The following is a 25314-nucleotide window of genomic DNA, read 5'->3' on the forward strand; positions in this document are numbered from 1 at the left end:
GTTGGACAGGTTTTAAAAAAAACAAGTAAACAACTAATATAAAAAGTTTATTTGCTTCTGAAACTTCTAGTATTACTAAAATTGAGTATTTTGATGTTTGTGTATTTAAAAACAATTTGGAAAAATTGTTTTACTTTGGAAAAACAATTTGTATACTTAAATTTTACATTTTTTTTCATTATTTTGTCTAAAAGTGCTAAGGTAAGTCACAAATAATAAATACTTAACAAAAACAGAATACTTGAAGTTTTTTTTTTAAGTCTATTTCAGATTATCTGCTTTTGAGAGAGTTCCAGAAAGAGAGAGAGAGAGTGTGTGTGTGTGCGCACGCACGTTTAATGAGTTTTCATGTGCGGTGTGACATCACTCAATGCTAGAACTCTTTCATCATTTCTTTATTTCAGTTTTCTTTTCCGCACTTCACCTTACATATACAGAGCCTTTGGGAGTTGTCGTCTTGTTTGTTTTCTTTTTCAGCATTCCCTCTAGAAAATTTATATTCTAAGTATGCACCTGCTTTCAGGGCAGAGCAGCAGATCAGAAGCAGTTAAGGGAGCACCACAGGCTAGTAAATTCTAGTGACAGTAGAAATGTTTTAACACAACAGTAACAGCTTTCAGGTTAATTTCTGCAACATACAGGAATGTTAAAGGTATCAATATGGAGTGACCTTGTTGTATATTGAAATTCTGTGCACAGTGTTTGTGAATACATTGTAATTGTGTGCAAAAATGAATGATCCATTGGCTTTTGTATTTTTTTATATGTGGCAAGTTAATATTATGGCTAAAGATGGTTTTAACTATCTCTCAATATGTTTATCTTTTATTTTAACATGTTTGCATTGTTAGATATCACAGTGAATAAGTGATCACAATCTCCAATTTTGATTTACAGTTTTCCATTTTAACATTTTAGAAAGCAATTTTATGTGTGTATATATATATATATTTTTTTTCTTTCTTTCTTTCTTTTTCCAGAAAAGCTGTGGTTTATGAAGCTTTCTCACTTTGAGAAAGTTAAGCGTGTTATATTGTATGAGGATCAGATGCATTTACCAGGGTTACTGCCTTAGATGAGTCACTATGATTCAGGCTCTTTCCTCATCTTTGTAGTTCTAGGAATTCAAACTTTGGTCATGATACCAAGAATTCGTCTCCACTTAGGTTAACCTGTGCACACAAACCAAATTGTTGTAAAACTATTAGGTAAACCACACTGTTAGAAATAAAACTGTCAAAGGGATAGTGCCTTTTTCCCTTACAGCGAAAGTTTCGCAGGGTATTTTTCATCAGTTTGGTGATCACATTCAAAAAGGAGAGCATTTGGTTTGAGTGATTTTGATAACAGTGCCACAAAACTTAAGATATCTTGATATCTGAACTGTAAGGAATTATTCGGCAGTTGGATTAGAATTTTTCATTGCTATAAGGAAACCCTATTACTGAGTATCCTAAAGAGACATTAACTTTTCCTCTTAAATGTATGTAAATGATCATTTTTACTCAATGAGTATATTATAATCATTTGTTTATTCATCTTTGTATCCTTAATACCTTGGGAGATCCTTTTCACATAAGACACTTCGTAGTCACTTTGGTAGCTGAGTTATTAGGTGGATGCAGATAGTGTAAACAGAATGTATGTGGAGTCAGTAAACTTGAATCAGTATCTAGGCATTTGGCCATGGACGTGTTACTTAACTACTTTTTTCTTCTTGTCTATAAAATAGCAGTCACCTATTTATTTATAAAGCTCGTGCGAGGATTCACATGTGATGTTTTTACGTGTAGTGCTTAGCGGCATAGTGTTTGGCACAGAAAATGGTCAGTAAGTGGCATTAATATCCAAAAGATGATTAATCTTACCCTTATGTTTAGGTTTTATTATTCACATTTTCAGAAAGTATCAATTTATGCTCTTTTGCTTGCAGGTGACAAAAACTGAGTTCAGTTTAGCTTTAGCAAAAAAGAATTTACCTTATTGCTTTACTGGGAAGTTCTGGCTAGTCTGGCTTCAAATAAAACTGGATTCGGGATTTTTATGATATCAGGTGTCTCTCCTCCCCCTTTCCTTTATTGTCAGACAAGCTAGGATGGCTACTGGGAGCTCATGACTTATACTTTTCACTATTCTAGCCAGGAACCAGTAAAAATGAGAACTTCCTCATCCCCCTTTGCTCCAGCAAAAGTCCTAGAGAGAGCCTCTATTGACTCAGCTTGAGTCTTACCCAACCAGAATTAACTGTGAGCCAAGAGAAGAGTGAGTACCCAGGCTTGCCCTGGCTCCTTTATCTCTTGGGGCTCCAGGGAGCAGTGTCAGCCCTGCTCAGACTGTATGAAAAGGGTTTAATTCCCAAAAAAGTGCTGGGCATATGAAAAACATGATTTTTAAAGTTGCGTGGGTGTTTTGTTTCTCCCATGTACTAAAAACTGAGTAAATGCTGCAGCTTTGTGATAATACTAAATAATTCGAATACTTGGTAAACATCTTACAATGCATGGGACCCCTTTCCTCAAACTAAGAAGTATCTGGCCAAAGGTGTCAGTAGTGCTGAGGTTGAGAACCCTTTACTAGATTAGCTGAGAATTAGATGGGCTACTGAGGAAAAAAAGTCAAGAGAAAGGAACAAGGTATTCTCAAATTTTCATGCTTGCATGACGTAAATTTTAGAGTAAGTAAATGTTGGCTAGGAATTACAAAGCAGTGAATAGCAAAGGACCAGGTGAATTGTTGTTTCTAATGAATATTAGACGAATTATTGATTCTTAAGTTGCTTACTGAAAAATGAACACATGTATTACCCTTAGTTGATAATAGTACTGTTGAAACAGGCAGTTCAGTTAATCTACACATAGGAAAAGCTCAGCTAGACAACTTAAAATTCATGTCATTAATCACAGTGTGACCCTTTAAGAATGTGGAAATCTCTATTATAAACCGCATTACTACACCTTGCTGATTATGTTTCAGCATTTTCATTCTCATAATATATTGATTAGGTAGAATTTTTACTTGGGCATTAAAAATGGAATGACACCTTTTTTTTTTTAACAGAAACTGGAGGTTTATAAATTTCATTTATTTATTCACGTTTATTCTTACTCACTAGGAAGTTCCCAGATTGCAGAAGTTTTTGATTTTGTGGTGTAGTTTCTCAGCTTTCTACATTTGTCATCTCCATTCCCACCCCCAACACACATATAATGAACTTTGTTAAATTATTTTGAACTCATTTTTCTTATCTGACACACTTACTTTGATTACTTAAAATACCATAAAAAGCACTTCCCCAGTTAACAACCTGTGTTGATAGACTAGGCGAGCTCTTGCCTTCTGAGACTCTTTCACTTATTTATAATCACTTGTAAATTATATCTTTCAGTAGTATGAGGTGGATATATTTATAGTTGCTTTTTAAAAGTTCTAATATTTAGGCTTGGTAATTCATTCGAATGAAATAGTTTCAGAAGATGCTGTTACAGTTCAGTGATTGTGATCTTTCAAAATCCAGCATGTTCATGAAACTATACAATTATAATAAAGACTGTTTTTTCCTTCTGTTGCTGTCATATTTTAGAGGTTCATGTCATATTTATAGATGATAAATTAAAAAAATAGAGATAAATAAATTTAAAAATCGAGATTATTTTTCCTCCTTATTTTCGTGTGTTTTATCATAATGGTGGAGTTCTTCCTGAATTTATGATCTCTTGGCGTTTAGTCATTCTATAGATATTTAATAAATATCAACTGTGTTGCCTTTTTTATTTAGATCATAGTCAGAAGTCATATTTAGAGTATAAACTTAACTGGAAAGTGATTTGGTCTGTTTCTGGAACCAGTTAAGGCAGTGTGGTTTATTCTCTGAGAATGCTAGTGGTTCTCACCTCATTGTCATTTTTAGTATATGCATTAAATGAAGTATCATATTCTCAGGGTTAACCTATCTGGCTGCTAGTCACAGTTCTAGGGACCTGGCTTGTCATTTGGCGCCATCTGGTGATGTTTGTGTACTTAGTTTAAATAAGCATATCTCTGTATCCTGTGACTTGGGACTTCCAGTTGATTCCAGAAGTATCTCTCAGGTAGTTTGTGCTTGTTTCATAGGCTCAACATGGGGTATCTAACTGGGAGAACACTGGGGACTCAGGGACCCACCCTCCATTGTCTTCTTCCTGAATCAGGGTTTCCTTGTAAGGCATTGTCCATCTCCCACTCCCACTCCAAGAATATAAGAACTCTCGTGTGTTCCCTTTGGCAAAGAAAGGCTGAGTGCAGACCAGAAATCAATAGCAGTATATCCAAATTCACTTTATCATGGGAGTTTTATTGTATTTACAGTTTGGAGTTTTACTACGATTGTACCAACAGGTTAGAAAAGGAATAAGGTTTATTACTAAGGAAAAATGTAAAGTGTATGTGTGTAGTGGCAGGGGAGTGGGTGGGGACAAGGTAATTTATATGAAAACACTTAACATAGTACCTGGTATGTAGGAGATGTACCTTTGTTAGCTGTTAATTCCTTTTCATAACACAAGGAAGTTTGACAATGTCAGCTATACTTTGTCTCTTAAATTCAGAGTCTTTGTCCAGCTGGCTCCTTTCTATTGGCATTTAAGTGATTATGTCTCATGCCTTTAAAAACCAACAAACAAGCAAAACCAAAAACTTTCTTCAGCTATGCTTCCTCTCTAGCTACTGTACTGCTCTATCTCCTCCCTCACCATGAAACTTTTCAGAAGAGTTTTCTACTTTATTTCTTTACCTTCTATTTCCTCTTCATTCCTCTCCAGTATGGCTTTGGCTTCCATCTCTGCACAGAAACAGTTCTTGAAACATTCCCCTCCTTGTTAATAAATCCAGTGCACCTCTTCAATTTTCATCCTGCTTGTTTAACAGCATTTAACCAATCTATTACTCTCTGAAACATTTTCTTTCCCTTGCTGCTATGGTGCCACACTTTGATATTTCTTCTGTCTTGTGACTGTTCCTTCTTAATTTTGTCTGTTTTCATCTTCCTGTCATTTAGGATTCCACAAGGCTCTCATCTTAGTTTCTCCTCCATTCTTTCACTTATAAAATTTTGATGAAATTGGGGCTTCAATCTTATAATGGAAATTCTGATGAAACCTAAATGCTTTTTTAAAAAAAGTAATGACTTGTTTTATGAAAATGATTTATGCTTATCACAATATATTTTCAAGCATCATGGAAAAGTACAAAGATGTAAGAAAAAATTGTCCCAAATCCTACCACCAAGAAATAAGCAGTGTTAACATTTGGTGAGCATTCTTTTAGACATCCCTATTCAGAAATCATAATTATAGCTAACATTCATTGAAACTTATTTAATATGTGTCAGAATTGTTTTAAATTGCTTGAAATCCTTACAGCCATGTATAATAGGATTGTTTTCCCCATTTCACAGATGAGGCAGAAAGAAGGGAAGTAACTTGCTGGGGTCATACAGGTAGGAAGTGTTGGTACTGCTATTCAAACCAAGAGAGGTTGGAATTTGGTAAAGTCAAGCTAAGTCAGACTAGATCTGAAAGGGGCATCAAGTGGTACCTTCTGTTTAGATTGTTTAAATCACTTAAGCTATAAATATTGCCCCAGAATGAAGTCACGCAAGTAGTGGGACCACACTTTACCTCTCAGTTCTCAACATTTTGGCTCTAAGTATGGGTTATTTGTTCAGTGATATGTTTTAACACAAACTCTATCAATTTTTGGCATTATTTTTAACATTATATTTTACTAATTTAGTATATGAAAATGATGATCAGCTCCTGTGGGACCCTGAGTACTTACCGGAAGACAAAGTGATTGTATTTCTTAAGGATGCATCTAGAAGAACAGGTGATGAGAAAGGTGTAGAAGCAATTCCTGAAGGATCTCACATAAAAGACAATGAACAGGTACATGAATAAGAAATAACTTACAATATTCCCAAAATATATTAACCACATACGTTTATAAGTTTAAGTGCTGTCACATTTAGTGCTATTCTATCCACCAAAATTCCTTTACAGATGGTCCCTGACTTAACGAAGGTTCAGCTTAAAATTTTTTGACTCTATGATTGTATGAAAGCAGTATGCGTTCAATGGAAAGCATACTTCGAATTCTGATCTTTGCCCAGGCTAGTGTTGAATATCTCTTGTGATGCTGGGCAATGTAAGAGAGCCATACCTCCCGGTCAGCCACGTGATCATGAGGGTAAACAACTGATACAACCATTCTGTACCCATACAACCATTCTCTTTTTCACTTTCAGTACAGTATTCAGTAAATTACATGAGATATTCAACACTTTGTTATAAAATAGGCTTTGTGTTAGATGATTTTGCCCAGCTGTAAGCTAATGTAAGTGTTCTGAGCACATTTAAGGTAGGCTAGGCTAAGTGATGGTGTTCAGTAGGTTAGGTGTATTAAATGCATTTTCAGCTTACAGTATTTTCAACTTAGGATGTGTTTTTGGGGACCCATTGTAAGTAGAGGAAGATCTGTAATGTCATCAACAGGGAGTCTGATGTTTATAATCAGCATAAGATATGTAGTATTGACACACTCATTGGTATGACTTCAGCTCAAATAAAAATTTTGATATTTTATTTTGCCTGTATATATTTTTTATTAAGCTTTTTGAACTTCCTTTGCATATCCCATAGAATCTGTGGATATCATCAAGTTGGGAATACCTGTCTGGGATAATGTTATTCTGTATATAATAGAACAGTGCCTACCATGAACCTAATAGCAGCATTATATACTTTCTTGCCTTTTTCACCAGTGTTTTTCTTTTCTGATTTGTTTTAAGTTGTCTTTTAATAGGAACCCCAGAAAACCAAAAAGAAGGGACTTGTGATTATTATAAAATTTCTTTTTATTTATAAATTCCTAGAGTACCATGGCCACCAGTAGAGTATTTGCTTATCCATTATTTTCTACATATTCAGAGGCAGTTAATTATCAGGAATGAATTATGTTTGTTTTTCTTTAGTGTTCTTTATGTTGCATTTACTAGAATTACTTGTCCTCCAGAAAGTATGAAAACACTGGATTCTGGAAAAGCCTTTACTCTCTTAAGAAACTGTAGCCTTGAATTGTTCATAGTCCAGGTTACATACTGAAGCCTTTTATTTTTCTAGGCATTATATGAATTAGTTAAATGCAATTTTGATACAGAAGAAGCATTAAGAAGATTAAGATTTAATGTAAAAGCAGCTAGAGGTAAGCATAAATATTAATTTTTTATTTGTTTTCATGATATAGCAGAAATTTAAAATTTAAGCTTTTCAATTTACCTAGGTATATCCTAAATTTAATAATACTAATCTCTGAATTCAGTAAATATTTGCTGGAAAACAACTTGTTATAACTTGTTAAATAACCTGTATATAACACAAGTGTTACACAAGGCATTATGGGGAATGGGGTTAATATTGTCCCTTCCTTTATGGGAAAATAAGGCCATTTAAATAAAAATATATAATGCCTTTCAATTTTAAGGCATTTTTATAAACATTTTCCTGTTTGATCTTGGTAATGATCCTGTGAGCTAAGTAAGGTGAAAGATGTTAGCTTCACTTTAAAACTGATGAGAACTGAGGTCTCTTAGCTGAGGCAAGCATAATTCATAAATAATGAAGCCAAAACTAAAATCCAGGTTTTTCACTTTTTTACTCCAAACTGGCTCTCACCCCACTTCACTAAGAGTACTGTTTATATATCATTATGTAACAAAGGAAAGATTATTCATTCAACAGAATTGGAGGGCCTACTAAATTGTGGGGACATAACGATAAACAAGGTCCCTGACATCACAGTGCTTAGAGCCTAGGTAGGGAAGCTGAAAAATAGTTACGAGTTCTTCCAAGGAGAATTAGAGGGTGCAATCCAAACTTACTGCAGTGGGACTTAACCTAGTTGGGGAAAGAGTGAGGCTGTTAAAGCTTCTCGAACAAAGGGATATTTTTACTGGCTAGGTGAAAGGAGGTTGAGGTAAGAGGCAGGAAATAACTCTAGACAAAGGGAAGAGCATGCACAAAGTCTCTAAAGTAAGAAAGGACATAACGAATTAAAGGAATTGAAAGGTAGCTTGTTTAGTTGGATCATAAAGAATAAAGGGGAGGGCTTCCCTGGTGGCGCAGTGGCTGGGAGTCCGCCTGCCGATGCAGGGGACACGGGTTCATGCCCCGGTCCGGGAAGATCCCACATGCCGCGGAGCGGCTGGGCCCGTGAGCCATGGCCGCTGAGCCTATGCGTCCGGAGCCTGTGCTCCGCAGCGGGAGAGACCACAACAGTGAGAGGCCCGTGTACCGCAAAAAAAAAAAAAAGAATAAAGGGGAAAGGCATAAGTTGAGGTTGGAGAGTCAGGGACTAAATCACCCATTATTAAATAAGGAGTTTTTGTCACTATCTTTTTTAGCCATCAATAATAGAATTCAGGAGTAAAATACTTCCCTCATTGTTAACAGAAAGTTACATTTTTATTTACAACTTTGTTTGTTATATGCAGCATTTGGGAGAATATTGCTTAACAGTTTCCCCTCCTTCCCCCGCCCCCCGATTTTGTCAGAGGAATTATCTGTTTGGACAGAGGAAGAGTGTAGAAATTTTGAACAAGGGTTGAAGGCCTATGGAAAGGACTTTCATTTGATTCAGGCTAATAAAGTAAGTGATGATATATGTTGTTTCTTTTATTAAAAGAAATTTAGTTAACCTAGATTATATTAAATCTTCTATTATGTTTTCTAATGTTAAAGGTTCAATAATGAATATTTTAATACACTGGTATTTAGAAAATTATAATAAGCATGCCTAGACTTCCTGGCATGTATTTGCTAAGTGACTGTTCTCAGTGTATGATATTGGAAGCCTTTAAGAATTAGACGTTTATAAATATGTTCATCAGCTTCTGGATGGGATGTGTGTATACACTGTAATTACTTAAAGCTATTTTCCACAAACTTGTTACAGATTTTTTTTAGGAGGTTCTTACTTGGAAATTTTACAGCATTTTTACCATGACATTATTTATAATTAAGATGTTTTTTACATTTGCTTAAGTCCTAAGTGGTCCAAAATCAGATACTTAATATTTAATTTGGTTTTAATTAAGATTTAATTTTCCAGAAGAATATCTCAATAAGTCAGCTTTATTATACATTATATAATTTTATAATTTGACAATTTAGCATAATTTATCATGCCATATGGATAATATCAATCACACAGTGTCAATGTATACCCAAAAAACCTTCATAAGTACTTGCAAATTTATTTTTAGGTTTAATTCTCTTAAACTGAAATCAGGTAGGATTTTTAATAGTAACTACACAATTACATAGAATAGAAAAATGTGTTCCTAGGGGATATTAGGACAGGCAAAATTAAAATCTCAGAATGTAAATATAGGGCCTCCCTGGTGGTGCAGTGGTTGAGAGTCCGCCTGCCGACGCAGGGGACACGGGTTCATGCCCCGGTCCGGGAAGATCCCACATGCTGTGGAGCGGCTGGGCCCGTGAGCCATGGCCGCTGAGTCTGCGTGTCCGGAGCCTGTGCTCCGCAACGGGAGAGGCCACAACAATGAGAGGCCCGCGTACCGCAAAAAAAAAAAAAGAATGTAAATATAGGAAATTAAGTAATTTCTAGGTTTATAAATATCACATTTTTAGCAAATATAAATGACAAGGAGCTTGGCTTTACATGTTTCCTTAAGGATGGTGTGTAAGATATGTGATGGCTTATCTAGGATGATGCTGAAAGTATCTGGGCTTATGTGGGCTTGCTTCTGAGGCTCTAAATAGTCTGTCATCACATTCTCCTATTTCATACCTCTGGATGTGATCCGATGGTATTCACTTGATTTGTTTCAACACATATTTAACAGTATCTATTTTATGTTCCAAAATAAAATAGCTGCTTACAAATCCTGTGAGTTCATTTTTCTCAATTTTGTTGTTCTTTAGTTTATTCTTGATTATTTTGTTGAATTTTGGTATTTGACATCAGGCATAATTAATAAGAGAAATTTTGAGTCTTAGCATTGATGTGAAAGGTGTATCCAAATCATCTTAATGTTGTATCCAACATTAAGGTGTTGTATCCAAATCATCTGATAATTTCCAATATAGTGAATACTCTATGAAAGGAGCGCATTATGCTAATGTCTGTCATGTAATGGCCATGCATGTTTCTGATTTTAAAAAAACAAATTGTCTCATGGTTGAAAGGGACAGCGTTGTGGGAAAGAGTTTTCTAGCATTCCTGCTTGAATTCAAACACTATTGACCAAACCATGCTGGATTATCTGTGGAGGGACCCTTGGGATGATAAGCTGATGTAACTGGCAGGAGCAGTCCTTTTTTAAGGAATAAGAACATATTAGATGACTTAAAACTATTAGCCAAAAAAAGTCTTAACATAGTATTGAAAATAAGACCTTGATTTCTTTATAAATATTTGGGATGGTGATATTTCAGTGTTACAGAAGTCATCCGACCTTTATATACCTAGTACACTAGTTGTTCCAGTGAACAAAGGGAGGACAATAATTCTTAAGAAGAAGACATTGAAGTCCAGTGAAAACATTAAGGCTTTGTTTTTACACCTAGAATTGAAGTTTGGATCTTAATCGTAGGTTGTATTATGCACACTTACTTAATTGAGGATTTTTCATAATAATGTTAACTTTGCATGCTACAAAATGTGTTTGTAATTTTTGCTTTCAGTAACGTACAGTTGACTTGACAATTGTCTACTAGAAATAAGATTCTAAAAAGGAGGCAAAAAACAGCTTGAGAAGATGACTGGGTTTTTAGTTTTTGTTTTTAAAGCCCTGATAGCTTTGTCTTAAAGCAACACGGGGCAGAAAGAAAAATATATGTCCCATAACAAAATAAGGATGTCATAAAATTGACCTTAGGTGCAGTCAGTCCCACCGGATCCCTTCTTCAGAATCAGAAATTTATGAGTTAAAGCATATTGTCTTGCATCCCAAACACTCATTCAGATACCTTTTTAACTCCTAGTATTTTATATGCATCAACCCTACCAGCTCTCTAAGCAAAGTAGCAGAACAGGGAATTTTGTCAACATCAGTTGCCAATCTCATATGTTTAACATTAGTAAAGGGAGCCATTCAGTTGCCCAAATAGGTATAGCACAGTAAGCCACTGGAGTAATTTAGTAAACAAAGTATTAGCGTTACTATAATAGCTTTTAACTCACTGGGGAATACTTTCAGCCTTTCTAGAAAGTAAGTAACTGAGTCTGGATCAGTGTTGGGATTAGTAAGAGAATCCTTTAAATGGGAATTTAAAGGCAGTCTCCCTAGGCGTTCTGTGAGTAAAAGTATTTGCAAATTGTTTATAACATTATTTTAATTCAAATGCCACTTCCAGACATTTTCAATAAAGGGGTATTTATTTTATAGTAAATGAACATATGATAGTCTCTTTAAAAGCATAATGCTATTGACATATATATACTACCAAATGTAAAATAGATAGCTCGTGGGAAGCAGCTGCATAGCACTGGGAGATCAGCTTGGTGCTTTGTGACCGCCTAGAGGGGTGGGATAGGGAGGGTGGGAGGGAGACACGAGGGAGGGGATATGGGGATATATGTATACATATAGCCGATTCACTTTGTTATACAGGAGAAACACAGCATTGTGAAGCAACTATTATTCCAATAAAGATGTTAAAGAAAATTAAAAGGTTAAAAAAAAAGCATAATGCTAAATATCTGAAGACCTGTTGCCAATGTATTATTTTTCTTAATGGGAGTTCAGAAAGAGTAATTTTTAACACGGCTGCTACAGTGTTGTATTTTGTAAGTGGTATTATGTATTACTTAAAGACCAGCTAAATTTGTTTTCAAACTTCAGGTATTTTTCATGAGATAACTCCTTTAAGGAGGAGATACTTGTTAAAAACAAGTATTTGTTTCTTATAGGTTCGAACAAGGTCAGTTGGTGAATGTGTAGCATTCTATTATATGTGGAAAAAATCTGAACGTTACGATTTCTTTGCTCAGCAAACGCGATTTGGAAAAAAGAAATATAATCTTCATCCTGGTGTCACGTGAGTATTTTTTCTTTTGAGTCATTTTTGCTAAGCTTTTGTAAATTTTTCTTGAGAAAATTGTAATTTTTAGAATCTTCTTTCTCTTGCTAGGATAAAAGTTTACATTAGTTTCAATTTATCCATTTATTGACATCTTCATAGGGCATTTAGACTTTTCAGTGTATTATAAATACATTGTAAACTACAGTTCATCTTGAGACAGCAAATTTATCAAAGCGAATGTTAAGAGTGTATGTTTTCAGTAGTATTCCTGAGAGGAAATGGATCAGAACAGCTGTGAAGGCATGTTTTTGTTAAATTCTATTCCATTCAGTATAAGCGCATACAGTTTTGATCTAATAACACTGAGAGAGTGCAGTAAGAATAGGAGAGACTATCTTTTCTAAAACTTATAGGGCCATATGCCTAATAGAGGCCCTTTAAAGAGGAAGGGAAATTAATATTTTACCTTTCCCAATCTATTTTTGATTCTGGGAACCAAAATCAGATTTGGATATAGATGATATCAAAGGGAAAAGACGTAGGGTTATAATAAGTTAGGTAAAATTGCATTTTCTTTTATTACAAAGTTTTTTATAGAGAGGTGCACATGTGCATGATGACTTCCCTTTCCCTAAATATTCTGAAACCTTTTCCTTTAACAAATAATATTTAATAAGTAATGTACCTTTAGCTAACTCCCAGTGATAGAGGGAGTATAGTTTATTATATCCTGTTTTTAAGCAAAATGCCTATATGTCTAATCCATTCCGCACGCACCAAATTCTCTTAGCTTCATTCAGTCTAGCTGTGGAATGAAACACTGTTCCCACTCCCACTAGCAATTTGTTACTTAAGTATATAGTACATAGAGTATTGAACCCTTCATTTCACGTGAGTTGCTCTAAAATGCTGATGAATTTGTTGTGGTGGAATTGACTTTACCATATACAAATTAACTTTGCCAATACCTTGAGTATTCCCTAATGTTTATGGAATAAAAATAATGCAAAGTTGTGACTTCATTTGGTCACCATGCACCACTGAAGTTCTTAAGCCTGGCCAAATAACTGCCTTTGGAAGATGTGCTTATATGCATATTTGCTTGTGCTTTTCAAACTCCTAGGCTGCACTATTTCTTGGTCATGTTCATTTACAGGTGTCTCTGCTGGTCACTTCCTTGGAGGATCAAACACTCTAAAATCCAAAGCAGAATTATCTAAAAGGGAATAAATGGGTATGATTGCCCCTGGAAGTCATGAGACATTGGACTCTGTGCCTCATTCTCCCTTGTTCAAATCTCATAATGAGTAGAATTTTATATATAACAGTATTCCAAATTTTATATAATTGCTTACTGTTATCAATTTATAGTTAAATTTGTATTTATTGGTAGTGTTGAGGCACAGTGATGTAGAACTAGATACAGCTATCTAGTCTTCAGAGTATATCTTAAAATAGTCAGTTTTCAAGCTATTCTATAGGGAAAAGCAATAGTAACATCTTTCATTTTTTTCACCCATTTCAGAAATAATGTTCACACATGAACTACAGGCAATCTGTCGTCACCAGCAGTAAGAACATAAGAATTGCCATGCTGGGTCAGACCCATGGTTCATCCAGTTTTCTCTTTCAGAAAGCATCACCAAGGGAAGTGTTGTGGGCTGGCTTAGTTGGTCCTCTGTGATGTCAAGCTCAACAGGTTAGGTAGGGATGTGCTGCCAAACATTTTAGTTTTTCTAATAATCTCTCCATAGCTTCTGAAAACTTTTTGAAGATATTTATATTTGTAACCTTGATTCTCCTTAAGGTTTAAGTATTCTGTAGGTGGAGTAGTCTCAGTTAAAAGTAATCCCATATCTTCTCTTTTCTCAGGCTTTAAGAGTTAACAGCATGTTCCCTGGTGTTATGGTAGGAAGTGAAGAAATGCTTTTCCCCCTAGACAAGAATACTGTGTTTTTGTAGGCTTCAGTTATATCCCCTCTGGGGTCTTTTATAAAGTTTTTTGTTTTTTTAACTGAAAACTGTAATTCTTTTACTCCTGTTTGTCCCTTTTAGCTGTGTTAAATCTCCTATAAGAAGCCACGACCAGACCGTATATTCCAGATTGGGAGAAATTGTGGTTTTCTGTAGGCATGAAGATATTTTTCTAGTTTGCTTCCAGGACCTTCTCTTTCTGTTAATAGTTGCACTTTAAGTGACCGCACAAAACATTAAGTTAATGCCTTTAAACAAAAATTGGACTGAATTTTAAAATTTTCCTCCTTAGTCAGAATCAATAGTTAAGAGCAGATTATCCTGAAAGTTATTTGCTCATTTTTCTGTTACATTGTTACCTTCCATTTGTTCACCAGAATGAAGCACATTGCCACTTTTCTGCCTATAAATGGCCTTTGAAAGATCCTACTGTGGATTCTGTCAGTTCACTACCTACCTGGAAGAATTGGTAGCCATATACAAATTGAAGATTTTGCTGTAACAGCCTTGCAAATAATTTTTTTCAAAGTAAAAATTAACTCAGCATAACTCGAACTATTTGAATGCTACTCCAGCCTCCTGTACGGTCTACCTGACTCTTCCTTTCTTAAGCATTCTGGATGCCATTAACCTTTAAGAAATAATAGTAATAAGTCTTTCACAATATCATTGTTATATTCAGAAATTTAAAATAATTTTGATATCTAGTCAGTTCTAGCTTCCTTTGCGTGGCTTTTAACATCCTCCATTACCCATTCCCACTATGCCAAATTTATTTCCAACAATTCTTCCTCATGCATCATCTGTTTCTGTTAGCTTTAGCTTCTGAAGTCCCTTTGGCATTGCATTCATCATGCTCATTCTGTTTCTGTGTGATTGTTCTGTAATGGTGAATGACATAAAGCCAAAGAGATCTTAAAAGACCATGAAATTTCATTCCCTCCATTTATAGATGAGGAAAATAAGGCCTAGAATGTTAAATTGATTAGTTCGTGGTCATATATGTTTCTTTGATATGTGTTAGTTTGTACTCTTAACCTGTTGGAAGCTTCTTGAGGTCAGATTCTACATCCCTATATTATAAACTACACATTTATAATGTATGTCCCTGTATATAAACGACAACGTGATCACGTAGTTTGAGATTAAAACTATAGTTACTAGTCTGTTCTAGACTGTTACCACAGACTTTCAGTAAAGTCCCAAAAGCCCTTCCGTGGTTTCCTTCTTGTCCACATTCTTTCTTACGCCGCTCACAAAATTCTAAAAGATAGGATTTGCCTTACTATTTGTTATACTTATTCTGAGGGAATTTAAAAATAAATAAGGTATTTTGGTTTTTATTGCACTTCTCTGCACCGTGCACAACTTAGGCACTGGTGGTGCAGTGATAAAGCAGACTAAACTCCCTGCTTTCAGGGAACTATTCCAGCACAGGTGATGGCAGACTTTTTCTGTAAAGAGCTAGAGAGTAAATGTTTTAGGCTTTTGCAGGCGTTAAGTTCTCTTGCAACTACTTAGCTCTGCTATTGTGAAAAGCAGCCATAGACACTGTGTAAGTGAATGGATGTGGCTGTGTTGCAGTAAAATACTGTCCACAAAAATAGGTGGCCAGCCCACAGGCCATAGTTTGCTGACCTTTATTCTAGTGACTTAATAGCACTTCATAGTTCATAAAACACTTCGCTACACATATCTTATACAACAGCCCTGTGTGGTAGATAGGTCATGTATGGTTACATGCATTTTATAGGTAAAGACACTAGACCTGAGAGAGAGAAGTATTTCGTTCAGATCTTCTAACCTCAACCCAATGTCACTTAACCACAAATGTCTTCCCATGCCATACAGTTAGGAATGACTTAGGGAAGGAAGTAACTTCACCCCTAACAATATATGGGCAGATACAGCTGGCAGATAAGCCCAGGAACTTAGTGAGCTTACTATAGCTTAGCTCTAGCAGAAAGGTAATATAGAAGGTAACAGGAAGGTAATTCATTATTAGGTCCTAATTTGTCTTTCAGGTATTGCCGTAGCCATCCAGTAGTCTTTATGAGCTTTACAGTTCCAACCTGTGTCTGTTCAGACATTCTTCTGTACTCCTCCTGATTGACATCATCCCTGCCTCTTCATTTACAGATTTTCTGATTTTAGTTGGGCCCCTCTGATCACTTGCCTACAGTTTTTAAAGTTTTAAAACTTCCTATAGGTCTCTAAAATTTGCTAGTGTAGAGGACTTACATATTTTTCCTACAAACATGTAACCAAAAGGAGCTTTTCCATTTAAATGTTCAGATACTGGTGTCATAGATGAGGCACTGGAATAAATGTAAGTGAAAATTAGGATATATTTGCTAATAAAGCCTTCTAAATTTAACTTAAGTCAATTTTAATTTTCAGCTGTTTTTAATATAAGAAAATAATTGTCTTATTATTTTACTCAATTTTAAGGGATTACATGGATCGTCTTCTAGATGAAAGTGAAAGTGCTGCTTCTAGTCGAGCACCATCCCCTCCCCCAACTGCCTCAAACAGTAGTAACAGCCAGTCTGAGAAAGAAGATGGCACTATAAGCAATAGTAATCAAAATGGTAAGCAACCAAAGAACACTTAGATTTCTTCATAGTGACGGGCACTTTTCTTTCAGTAGCTTGGAAAATTCAGTTTTGGTGTCTCTTAAACTTCCAAAGCAGAACTGAAGTCATAATTGTAAATACCAGATGAAACATAGTATCAGCATACATATATACTAACACACAGAATATGTACAAGTCAGTTGGAAAGAATTCCCATTGATATCACTAAAAAGTATATATAATAAAGTATACTATCAACAGTGACCATTTCTTTTAAGAAATTAAGAAAATAGCATCTGTTTTCTTATCAGGTTGGAATGTCTAGATATAAGTATTCTTGTTAAGTCTTAGACCGAAACTCCAGCCATTTCACATCAGAAATACACAGATATTTATGAAATACTTTCAGAGCTTGTAACACTTTATTAGGAAACTGATTTAAGCATATAAACGAAAAGAAGCAGATAACAAGGGCACTCTTTAAAATATTTTCCTCCTTGATAACATCATAACCTTGAAGGACGAGTAAAGATAAAGCAGGTGTCAGCCTGTGCATTAATATTGTACAGAAACATTCATTTTTATGTCCATGAAAAAGAGAAGCAAAAAGCATACTAATATGTTTGAGATTCAGATAGTGTTCTTGTTTAAAATATACAGTGGACCAAGGATCACTGAGCTGATCAGTAAGACCTAGTCAGAGAATTATCTTGATTTCTACTTTAATTAAAATAGTCTTAAGTAAGACCATTGCTAAGCAGAAAGTAATAAATCCTCCAGTCCTTTTTAGGAGGAAACTGGTGAATTAGAGACAAGCTCTGCCCACCTGCATTCTGATGTAACAGCTTTAGGGGAGGGCCAGTGGAGAGCTAACCTCCCCCTGACAGAAACTAGAAGAGGAATACTGTGAAGAATTTGAACTCTGTTCTGATCTTTGCTCTCACACTGGCATTTAATATTACTGTGGTGAATATACTTTCTTCATTTAATGACTCCTCTCTATTCCCTCACTACTTCCCCTCTAAGAACAAGCCAAACAAATATTAGGGCCCAGCTGTTTCCTGATTCAAGAAAGTTCATTGACATGATTTCTAATGCCAATCACATCCATCCTGAAGTTGAATAAGAAGCTGAGACTGACTTTGGGACTAGGGGTGGAAACTCAGGGAGGCAGACGGTTGGTAGTACAGTCAGCCCTCTGTATCGATGGGCTCTGCATCTGCAGATTCAACCAACTGCATAGCAAAAATATTTGAAGAAAGAAAAAATTCCAGAAAATTCCACAAAGCAAAACTTGAATTTGCTCTGTGCTGACAGCTATTCACATAGCATTTACACTTTATTAGGTATTATAAGAAATCTAGAGATGATTGAAAGTACATGGGTCATATGAATTTTTCGTGCTGTCTTATTTATATAAGGGATGAGCATCTATGGGTTTTGGTATCCGAGGGGGTCCTGGAACCAATCCCCTACAGATGCCAGGGACTACTGTATTTCTGTCTTTTCTTATTTGCTGATAACACCAAATAAATTGTTTCCCTTTCTTTTCCTTCTTTGTTTTTTAACCATTTGATGATAACATGCAGTTAGCCAAGGAAGAGTGTTCATAAGTTACTTATAAATTACTCAGCCCAGAAGCCATTCACATCAGGTACAATTAAGATTTCCAGGTTTTTCAAGGAAAGGAAGGAACTTTGCAACCCAACTGTCTTTTTTTGTAAGGGGCTTTAATTCATGTCTTGAAATCTACTAGTGCTTTTTGACCTAATGAGAGTGTCACCAAGCTTCTTGTGCTTACTATGACAAAATCACTCCTCCACTGTCATATGGCGCATAATCGCATAAGCATACATGACTTGAGTGCACCTTTGAGCTGGGGAAATAGTATATTTTATTGGACCAAAATGTGTATTTGAGGCTCTCGTTCTTTATAGTGAATATTTTTCAGAAAATTAAATTTAAATTATCTCCAGTGGCACATTCTATATTTTACATTAAGTATTTGCAAAATTTCTCCATTTTGCAGTAAACTCTAACATGACCTTTTGTCACTTCATTAGAGTAATTATACTCTTTCTTTTCTCAATCTGTTATGAAGGAATTCGTGTTTACTTTTAGCATTTTCAAGTGTACGCTTGGACAGTGCAAGAATTAATTTAACATTATGACAGAATATTTAAATCTGTTTAGATAAATATAGCATATGATCTTTACCCTTAAAGCATAATACCTGTAGATTTACATTAAGAATGAAAACGTCGTGTCATCCTGCTTTTTATATACGGCAGTAGAAAACTCAAACTTCTAAAGAAAGAATATAATTTTTTCATGGTTTTAGAAAGTTTTGGCCTTTTTGCTAAATCTGAATAATTTATGCATATCTTTGCTTTAACTCAGCTTATTTAGACTGCTGGATCCATTGCTTATTTGTTGCTACGTATAATACCAGCATGCTATTAATATATGCCAAATTCTGTTCTTAATTCTTTACATTTATTAACTTATTTAATCTTCACAGCAATCCTATAAATTTGTTGTTATCCTCATTGTATATGTGATGAAACTGAGGTACGAGAGAGTGTAAATAACATGCCTAAGGTCACACAGCTACTAAAGTAAATAAAGCCAGAATTCAAACCATATGTATACACAGATTTGATACTTCACTTGCTCAATAAAAAGTTATTTTACAGCTGTTTATAGCTGTGTTATAATAGTTTACAGATTTAGCTTTTTAATATTAGCAGTTTCATTCATGTTTCTTCCAACTTAGGGGTGTCATCTAACGGACCAGGTGAAACATTAAACAAAGAAGAAGTGAAAGTTGAAGGGTTACACGTTAATGGACCAACAGGTGGAAGTAAGAAACCACTTCACACAGATATGGATACTAATGGTTATGAAACAGATAACCTTACCACTGACCCAAAAATTGCCCATACGACTGCAAGAAATGAAAGTGATTTTGATGAAAAAAGTGAGAGACCTGCCAAAAGGCGAAGGGTGAACAGCAATGGAAAAGAAAGTCCGGGTTCTTCTGAATTTTTCCAAGATGCAGTCTCACATGGAAAATTTGAAGAACTTGAAAACACAGACGACTAAATTTTAGACTTATTTTACTTTCTTTGGAGTAAATTCTGGTGTGACTAAAGTTTTCAGGGTTGATGGGTGACCTTAAAAAGTTGACTTCCTTGAAGCAGTTGGTTAAAATTTGAAAATTTGAATTGTCCTAACTTTAGTAAATAAGATTTCATAATTCTGCCTTTTGCAGACTTTTTACTTTAAAATTGTGAAGGCCCTTTTAAGGATATAAAACAAATAGTTTAGTAAATTTGAAAGATATATCTGTACCTTCTCATTTGATGTATTAATCCTAAAATTTCACTACAAGGTACTTTTTGCTTAGTTTGATGGCAGAGAAGAAAAAAAGTTCAAATTTCTGATTAACACCAATTTTTCTGAGTTTCTTGAAATGTCTTTTATGACATTTTTCTTCTCCATACAAATTGAGTTATCATTAAGGAAACCCTTATGAATCCTGAAAGTTATGCTAGCATGATTTTTTTATATATAGAAGTTTAAAAATAAACCAAGTCAGGTTTGTATATGTAAAATTGTTGACATCAATGATGTCTTTCCATATTCTTATCTGGGCTTAAGAAATACATTCTGTATTTTTCCAGATTCTTTGTAGCCTTTGGAAGATTTTTACAGTACATATGTCTTGACTGAGCTGTCCTTTCTTAATACAAAAGCTTGTATAATTTTCTTAACTTGTACAGTTGGTAAACTTTTATGAGAGGAATTGATATTCTGAGTCTGTCAGCTTTCATTTTATTTTGCTAAGGTTTTTCTAATGAATTTTTAAGTGTTTGTGTAGTAACTAAGTCATGTTTCTTATATCCAGGTGGTAAAAGCATTCATAAAGGATTGTGAACATTTGTTTTTTTTCAAGTTTCTACTTAAGGACAAATAGTTTGAGAACTCTGAAATTAAGCATGATACTTAGATCACATAGTTTGTTTTGCATTTGCTATAATTTTCAAAATTATTTTTGAATCAAGACAAAAGTTTAATGTTGGCTTAAGTGCTTAAATGTATCATGCTGACCAGAATCCTGTTCAGTTATTTTTATATGCATTACAAAATTTCCCATTTTTGCATTAAATAAACAGGGGAAAAGGTCAAGTGATACTTAGATGTTGGCACACACAAGGAGTTGGCAGGCAACAGTACTGATTTTATGAGGAAAAAGTGATAAAGTTAGAAGTTTTTAGACTTCCAGTTAACAATCCAGCTTTTCAGATTTGATAGTATATTTCCAAAATGAAAATAAGATATTCAGTAACCACTGCTCTGTGTGATTACAAATAGGATCATCCATTTGCATAGCCTTGCAATAGTGCCATTTTATTTTTAGTGCAAAATTCTTGTTTAAAAAATGTAGTTTTATACAGCTGATAGACCAACCTATATCCAAACTTTTATAAAAGATTATTAACTATTGTTTTATCACACAGGCATACCCCAAATGCTTCTACTGATTCATTTTCAGCCATCAAAGAGCCAATGCCTTTTTAAAATAAATCTTCTGCGGTCTTGTTTTTAATGGCTCAACTGTCTAATGCAATTGAGTAGAGGTTTGCACTGAGAAATTGGTTTAGGCCTTATCCCCCATGAAGTATTACTATTAACCTATGTTCAGACTGCTTCCCTCCACCAATGTGAACAACTTTTTCTCCCCAAACAGTGTTAAAAGCCACTTTACAACACTTGACTTCATATGATGTAGATTCATTGTTGTTACATACACATCCAAGTAAATCAAAGTTTTGGGTGGAAGTGTTGAGAAGCGTGAACAACTTCTTGTTTTTGTTTTACCTAGAACATTAATTTATCCAGAATGGCAGCTTTTGCAGATGGTCACTATCCATTTTCTAAATCAGCTTTTATTATACGAATCCAAAGTGTCCTAGCTCTTTGTCAAAGGTGGTCTATAGAAATAGTGATGATGAACTTTAAGTTGTTGCAATATTAGAGTTGCCATTTTCACCTTTTTTTTGAAAGATGCATTTTGTTTGCAGGTTTGTGAAGTTCTTGCAGACTAACATTACAGGAACATTTTAAATAAATTCTCAGGCATGTTTGCAAATACGGCACATGTTGTATACATGTTAGGAAATTTTACTTTTCTTGATCTTTTTAAAGTATGCCTAATGAAAGACATTCCACTATTATAATGCATAATGCTCAGCTTTTCATAGAGAAATATTTAATTGTATTTTATGTTTATACAGGTATTTCACACAGTACTTTGTTCTTCATAATGCAGCCACTATAACTTGATGTCATTGCACTACTTTAAAAATTTTTAGTAATACCATGAATTTAATTTGCTTAAGATTTAGTACATTTCATAACTCTTGAACTCTTGACAAATTGCATTGGGAAAAGAAGGCTTCGTTAATAGTTACTTAGTCTCCCTCACCCCATACCTACCCCCAGCAAAGCACTATCTATCTATCTTCATTTGGAATGGTTTTCTGTTTTATGATGATGTGCTTTCAAAAGAGTTCAAAATTTGTAACTCAGTTCAACACAAATCTGTTGAGCTTTCAAATGTATTTGCAGTAATATTCAAATAGGCATTTAAAATTATGAATTAGATGTTTTAAAATTTATGCATAGTAATTTTGCACTATTAGGAAATTCCCTTCCCCTATTCCCTGTCTGCCATTCTGAATATGCTTATTAAAATATTTTTTTAAACATATTTGCCTATATAATGCTTTGTGAATGATTTTTATTAGATTGAATAGGTTTTAATTATAGATTTTAAGTTTGTATAATGCACACTGTTTACAATGCAAATATATACAACTTCTGTTCCTTCTGCTCCTAGACGAAGTGCGTGAACTAGTGTTTCGGTGGCTCCTGATCCCTTTGACCTCATGGGTGAATGATGTATTTTTGTCTTTTTTTTTCCTCCAGAGAGATCCTTTGGTCTGTGGACCTCTATTCACCTGTTTCTCTTCCTCTGAACTATTTAATTAAAAACATTTTGTTTCCTTCTTTTGCAGTGCAGTGTATATGGCACATGTGAATTTGCAGAAAAACTTTTGTCATAGTATTTGATTTACTCTCAATGGAAAATTAAGAGTGGGCACTTTGAAAATTGGGGCTGATGAATTTTCATAGGCAAGATGTGTGCTGATGACGCTAGGGGGTGTGTAACCAGCTCTATATCTCTACTAAATACCAAATCAGAAATACAGGTTTTCCTAACTATAATCCATATTCATGAAAAGTGCTAATGTGGAAAACCATATAAATCTCTCTCCCTAAAAATGACCTTCCTGTATCACATAAGTCTACTGATTATAAACTTTTTATCGTAAAATCGACTCTGCTCTTTAATAATCAAGTTTATCCTTTGCAGAATCTTAAGGGTCATACCCCCCCCCCCAGTTATGGACTGATTTTAATGTATTTAAATATCTGCATTAATCTGTCTTCTAATACCAATTTTCTATAACCTTATTTCTTATTTACCCTTAGTATTGTGCTGGCATCTTTGACATCTGTATGTGTGTGTTTTTCCTTTTCCGAACATGATTGTTTTTTATCTTAATTTGTTTTTATACTAGCTTCTGTGACTTATTTAGGATACATAATACAGTTGACCCTTGAACTAAACAGGTTTGAACTTAATGGGTCCATTTATATGCAGATTTCTTTCAGTAGTAAATACTACAGCACTACATGATCCATGGTTGGTTGAATCCGTGGACGTGGGACACTGGATGAGAGAGGAATTGTATACAGAGGGCAGACTGTAAATTATATGCGGATTTTCAACTGCATAGAGGGTCAGCGCCCCAGCCCCTGCATTGTCCACAGGTCAACTGTACTTAAAATGTCATTTTGCTTGTTCTAAGAAGTAAACTCGAATGTACTTCTAAAGTCTACTTATTCTGTGAAGAACACTGAGGAACTGCCATATAAACTGGACTTGAATTCTAATTCTCCTTTGTCCAAATTGATGATAAAGTTTTCTTTACATTTAAAGTCAGTGGTGACAAGTTTTCATCATGTTTCCATATAGAGTATTCAACAGATATTTGGGCCTGTACTTATGCAAGCTACTATGCTTGGCTTATGGCTTCAGAGGTGTGGCAACAGTAGAACTGTTGTAAGTGCAACAGTAGAACTGCATGCTGAGTACAAGGAGGGCACAAGGAGAGGAAGAGTAGGCACCATCTCAGGGAAATGAATTAATGACTCCATGCCCTATAATTCTAGCTAAATAAGATTTTCCTCTAACTTAATATATTTGTTAGAAATTAAGCGACATAAAATAAATGTACGAGTCCCGTAAGAAAGCATTTATTTTTACCATTTCCTGCAGGGCGGATTACAACAGCTGTGGATTATGCAGGACTCACCCCTTTTGTCATTCACTGTCCAGGGAGCACTACTGTAAGGTGGGGAGGCTCCTGATTTCCTAAAGAAAGAGGAGAGGTGAGGCCTAATCTAAATTTGGCCTGATTATACAATTTCACTTTTTGCTATTATCATCATTAACATGAATGGTTGACTGAATGTAGAGCTGGTTAAATGTGTCTTTCTGCACACCAACTAGAACATGTTTGCCAAGTGAGTTCAGGTAGGTTCTAAAATAAATGGTTTTGCTCTTTCCCTCCAAAAGACAATGGACTTCGAATTAATGTGAGGAATATACACTTAAGCTTTTTTTTTTTTTTTTTTTTTTGCGGTACGCGGGCCTCTCACTGTTGTGGCCTCTCCCGTTGCAGAGCACAGGCTCCATACGCGCAGGCTCAGCGGCCATGTCTCACGGGCCCAGCCACTCCGCAGCATGTGGGATCCCCCCCGACCGGGGCACGAACCCGTGTCCCCCGCATTGGCAGACAGACCCTCAACCATTGCGCCACCAGGGAAGCCCCCCACTTAAGCTTTTTAAGCAGAAAAAGATCTGGACCCTGAGTTAGTGTGGTTTCTTTCAGAACTGAACGAAATGAAGCAGAGAATGGCATCAGAGCCATTTTAAATTCCTGAGCCACTTTAAACTCCCGGCCAGAAAATCTGGGTTGAGGGAAAGAACTCGCCCTCAGTCTACCCTTGTCACCAGTTGTGCTTTAGCTGAGTGAACAAGAGAAACCAGCTCTGGCTGTGGTGCCAGTCGTTCTGAGTCTGAATACTCCATTAATCCCCTCTGAACACATATTTGTAGAGGGTGGAAATTTGGATGGCTGGTGGTTCTGAGCTTTCAAACAGCCTGAATTCCCGGCTCCATGAACTGCCTTGCCATGTGGCCTTCTTACTGCATTGCTGTCTGCATCTGCCTCCAGTGTTCAGCAGACAAGTGGTTGCATTTCAGAAACACACTATAAACACAACTGGGCTGTGTCTACAAATCTCCTAAGTGGCTAATGCGGCCAAAAAGGATGAAACAGCTCGTTTAGCTCTCTCCTCTGCCACAATCTGTGTCATACCTTTAAGTGAAAAGAGCAGGATGACCCCAGTTTTGTTCAAGGGATATATTTCATGCATATGTATGGTTAGGAAAAACGAAGGCCATATGCCAAAAATGTTATTTCTAGGTGGATTTACACTGGCTCTTACTAAAGACTTAAGTCTTCTATGTAGCACTAGTCACAGGG

The 25314-nt window shown here is 35.4% G+C and overlaps 1 protein-coding gene across 18 annotated transcripts in view; it reads left to right on the forward strand.

Moving 5' to 3' along the window:
* Positions 1–22414, forward strand: part of MIER1 (MIER1 transcriptional regulator) — a 56197-nt gene extending 33783 nt beyond the window's left edge. For 8 of the 18 annotated variants that reach the window (XM_027114002.1, XM_027114004.1, XM_027114009.1 and 5 more), the window contains 7 exons: positions 5432–5473; positions 5770–5921; positions 7155–7236; positions 8525–8679; positions 11968–12095; positions 16506–16645; positions 19407–22414. In XM_027114002.1, the coding sequence (XP_026969803.1) occupies positions 5432–5473; positions 5770–5921; positions 7155–7236; positions 8525–8679; positions 11968–12095; positions 16506–16645; positions 19407–19735 (1028 nt within the window). In that variant the 3' untranslated portion in view covers positions 19736–22414. Of the gene's footprint in view, positions 1–5431; positions 5474–5769; positions 5922–7154; positions 7237–8524; positions 8680–11967; positions 12096–13605; positions 13785–16505; positions 16646–19406 lie in introns of those variants that run through there. The other 10 variants (XM_027114007.1, XM_027114013.1, XM_027114018.1 and 7 more) reach the window with 5 other exon arrangements.
* The last annotated feature ends 2900 nt before the right edge of the window (positions 22415–25314 follow it).

Source organism: Aethalodelphis obliquidens, unplaced genomic scaffold (genome assembly GCF_003676395.1).
Source record: "Aethalodelphis obliquidens isolate GAN/ISIS:26980383/991018 unplaced genomic scaffold, ASM367639v1 scaffold13, whole genome shotgun sequence".
NCBI classification, from domain to species: domain Eukaryota; kingdom Metazoa; phylum Chordata; class Mammalia; order Artiodactyla; family Delphinidae; genus Aethalodelphis; species Aethalodelphis obliquidens.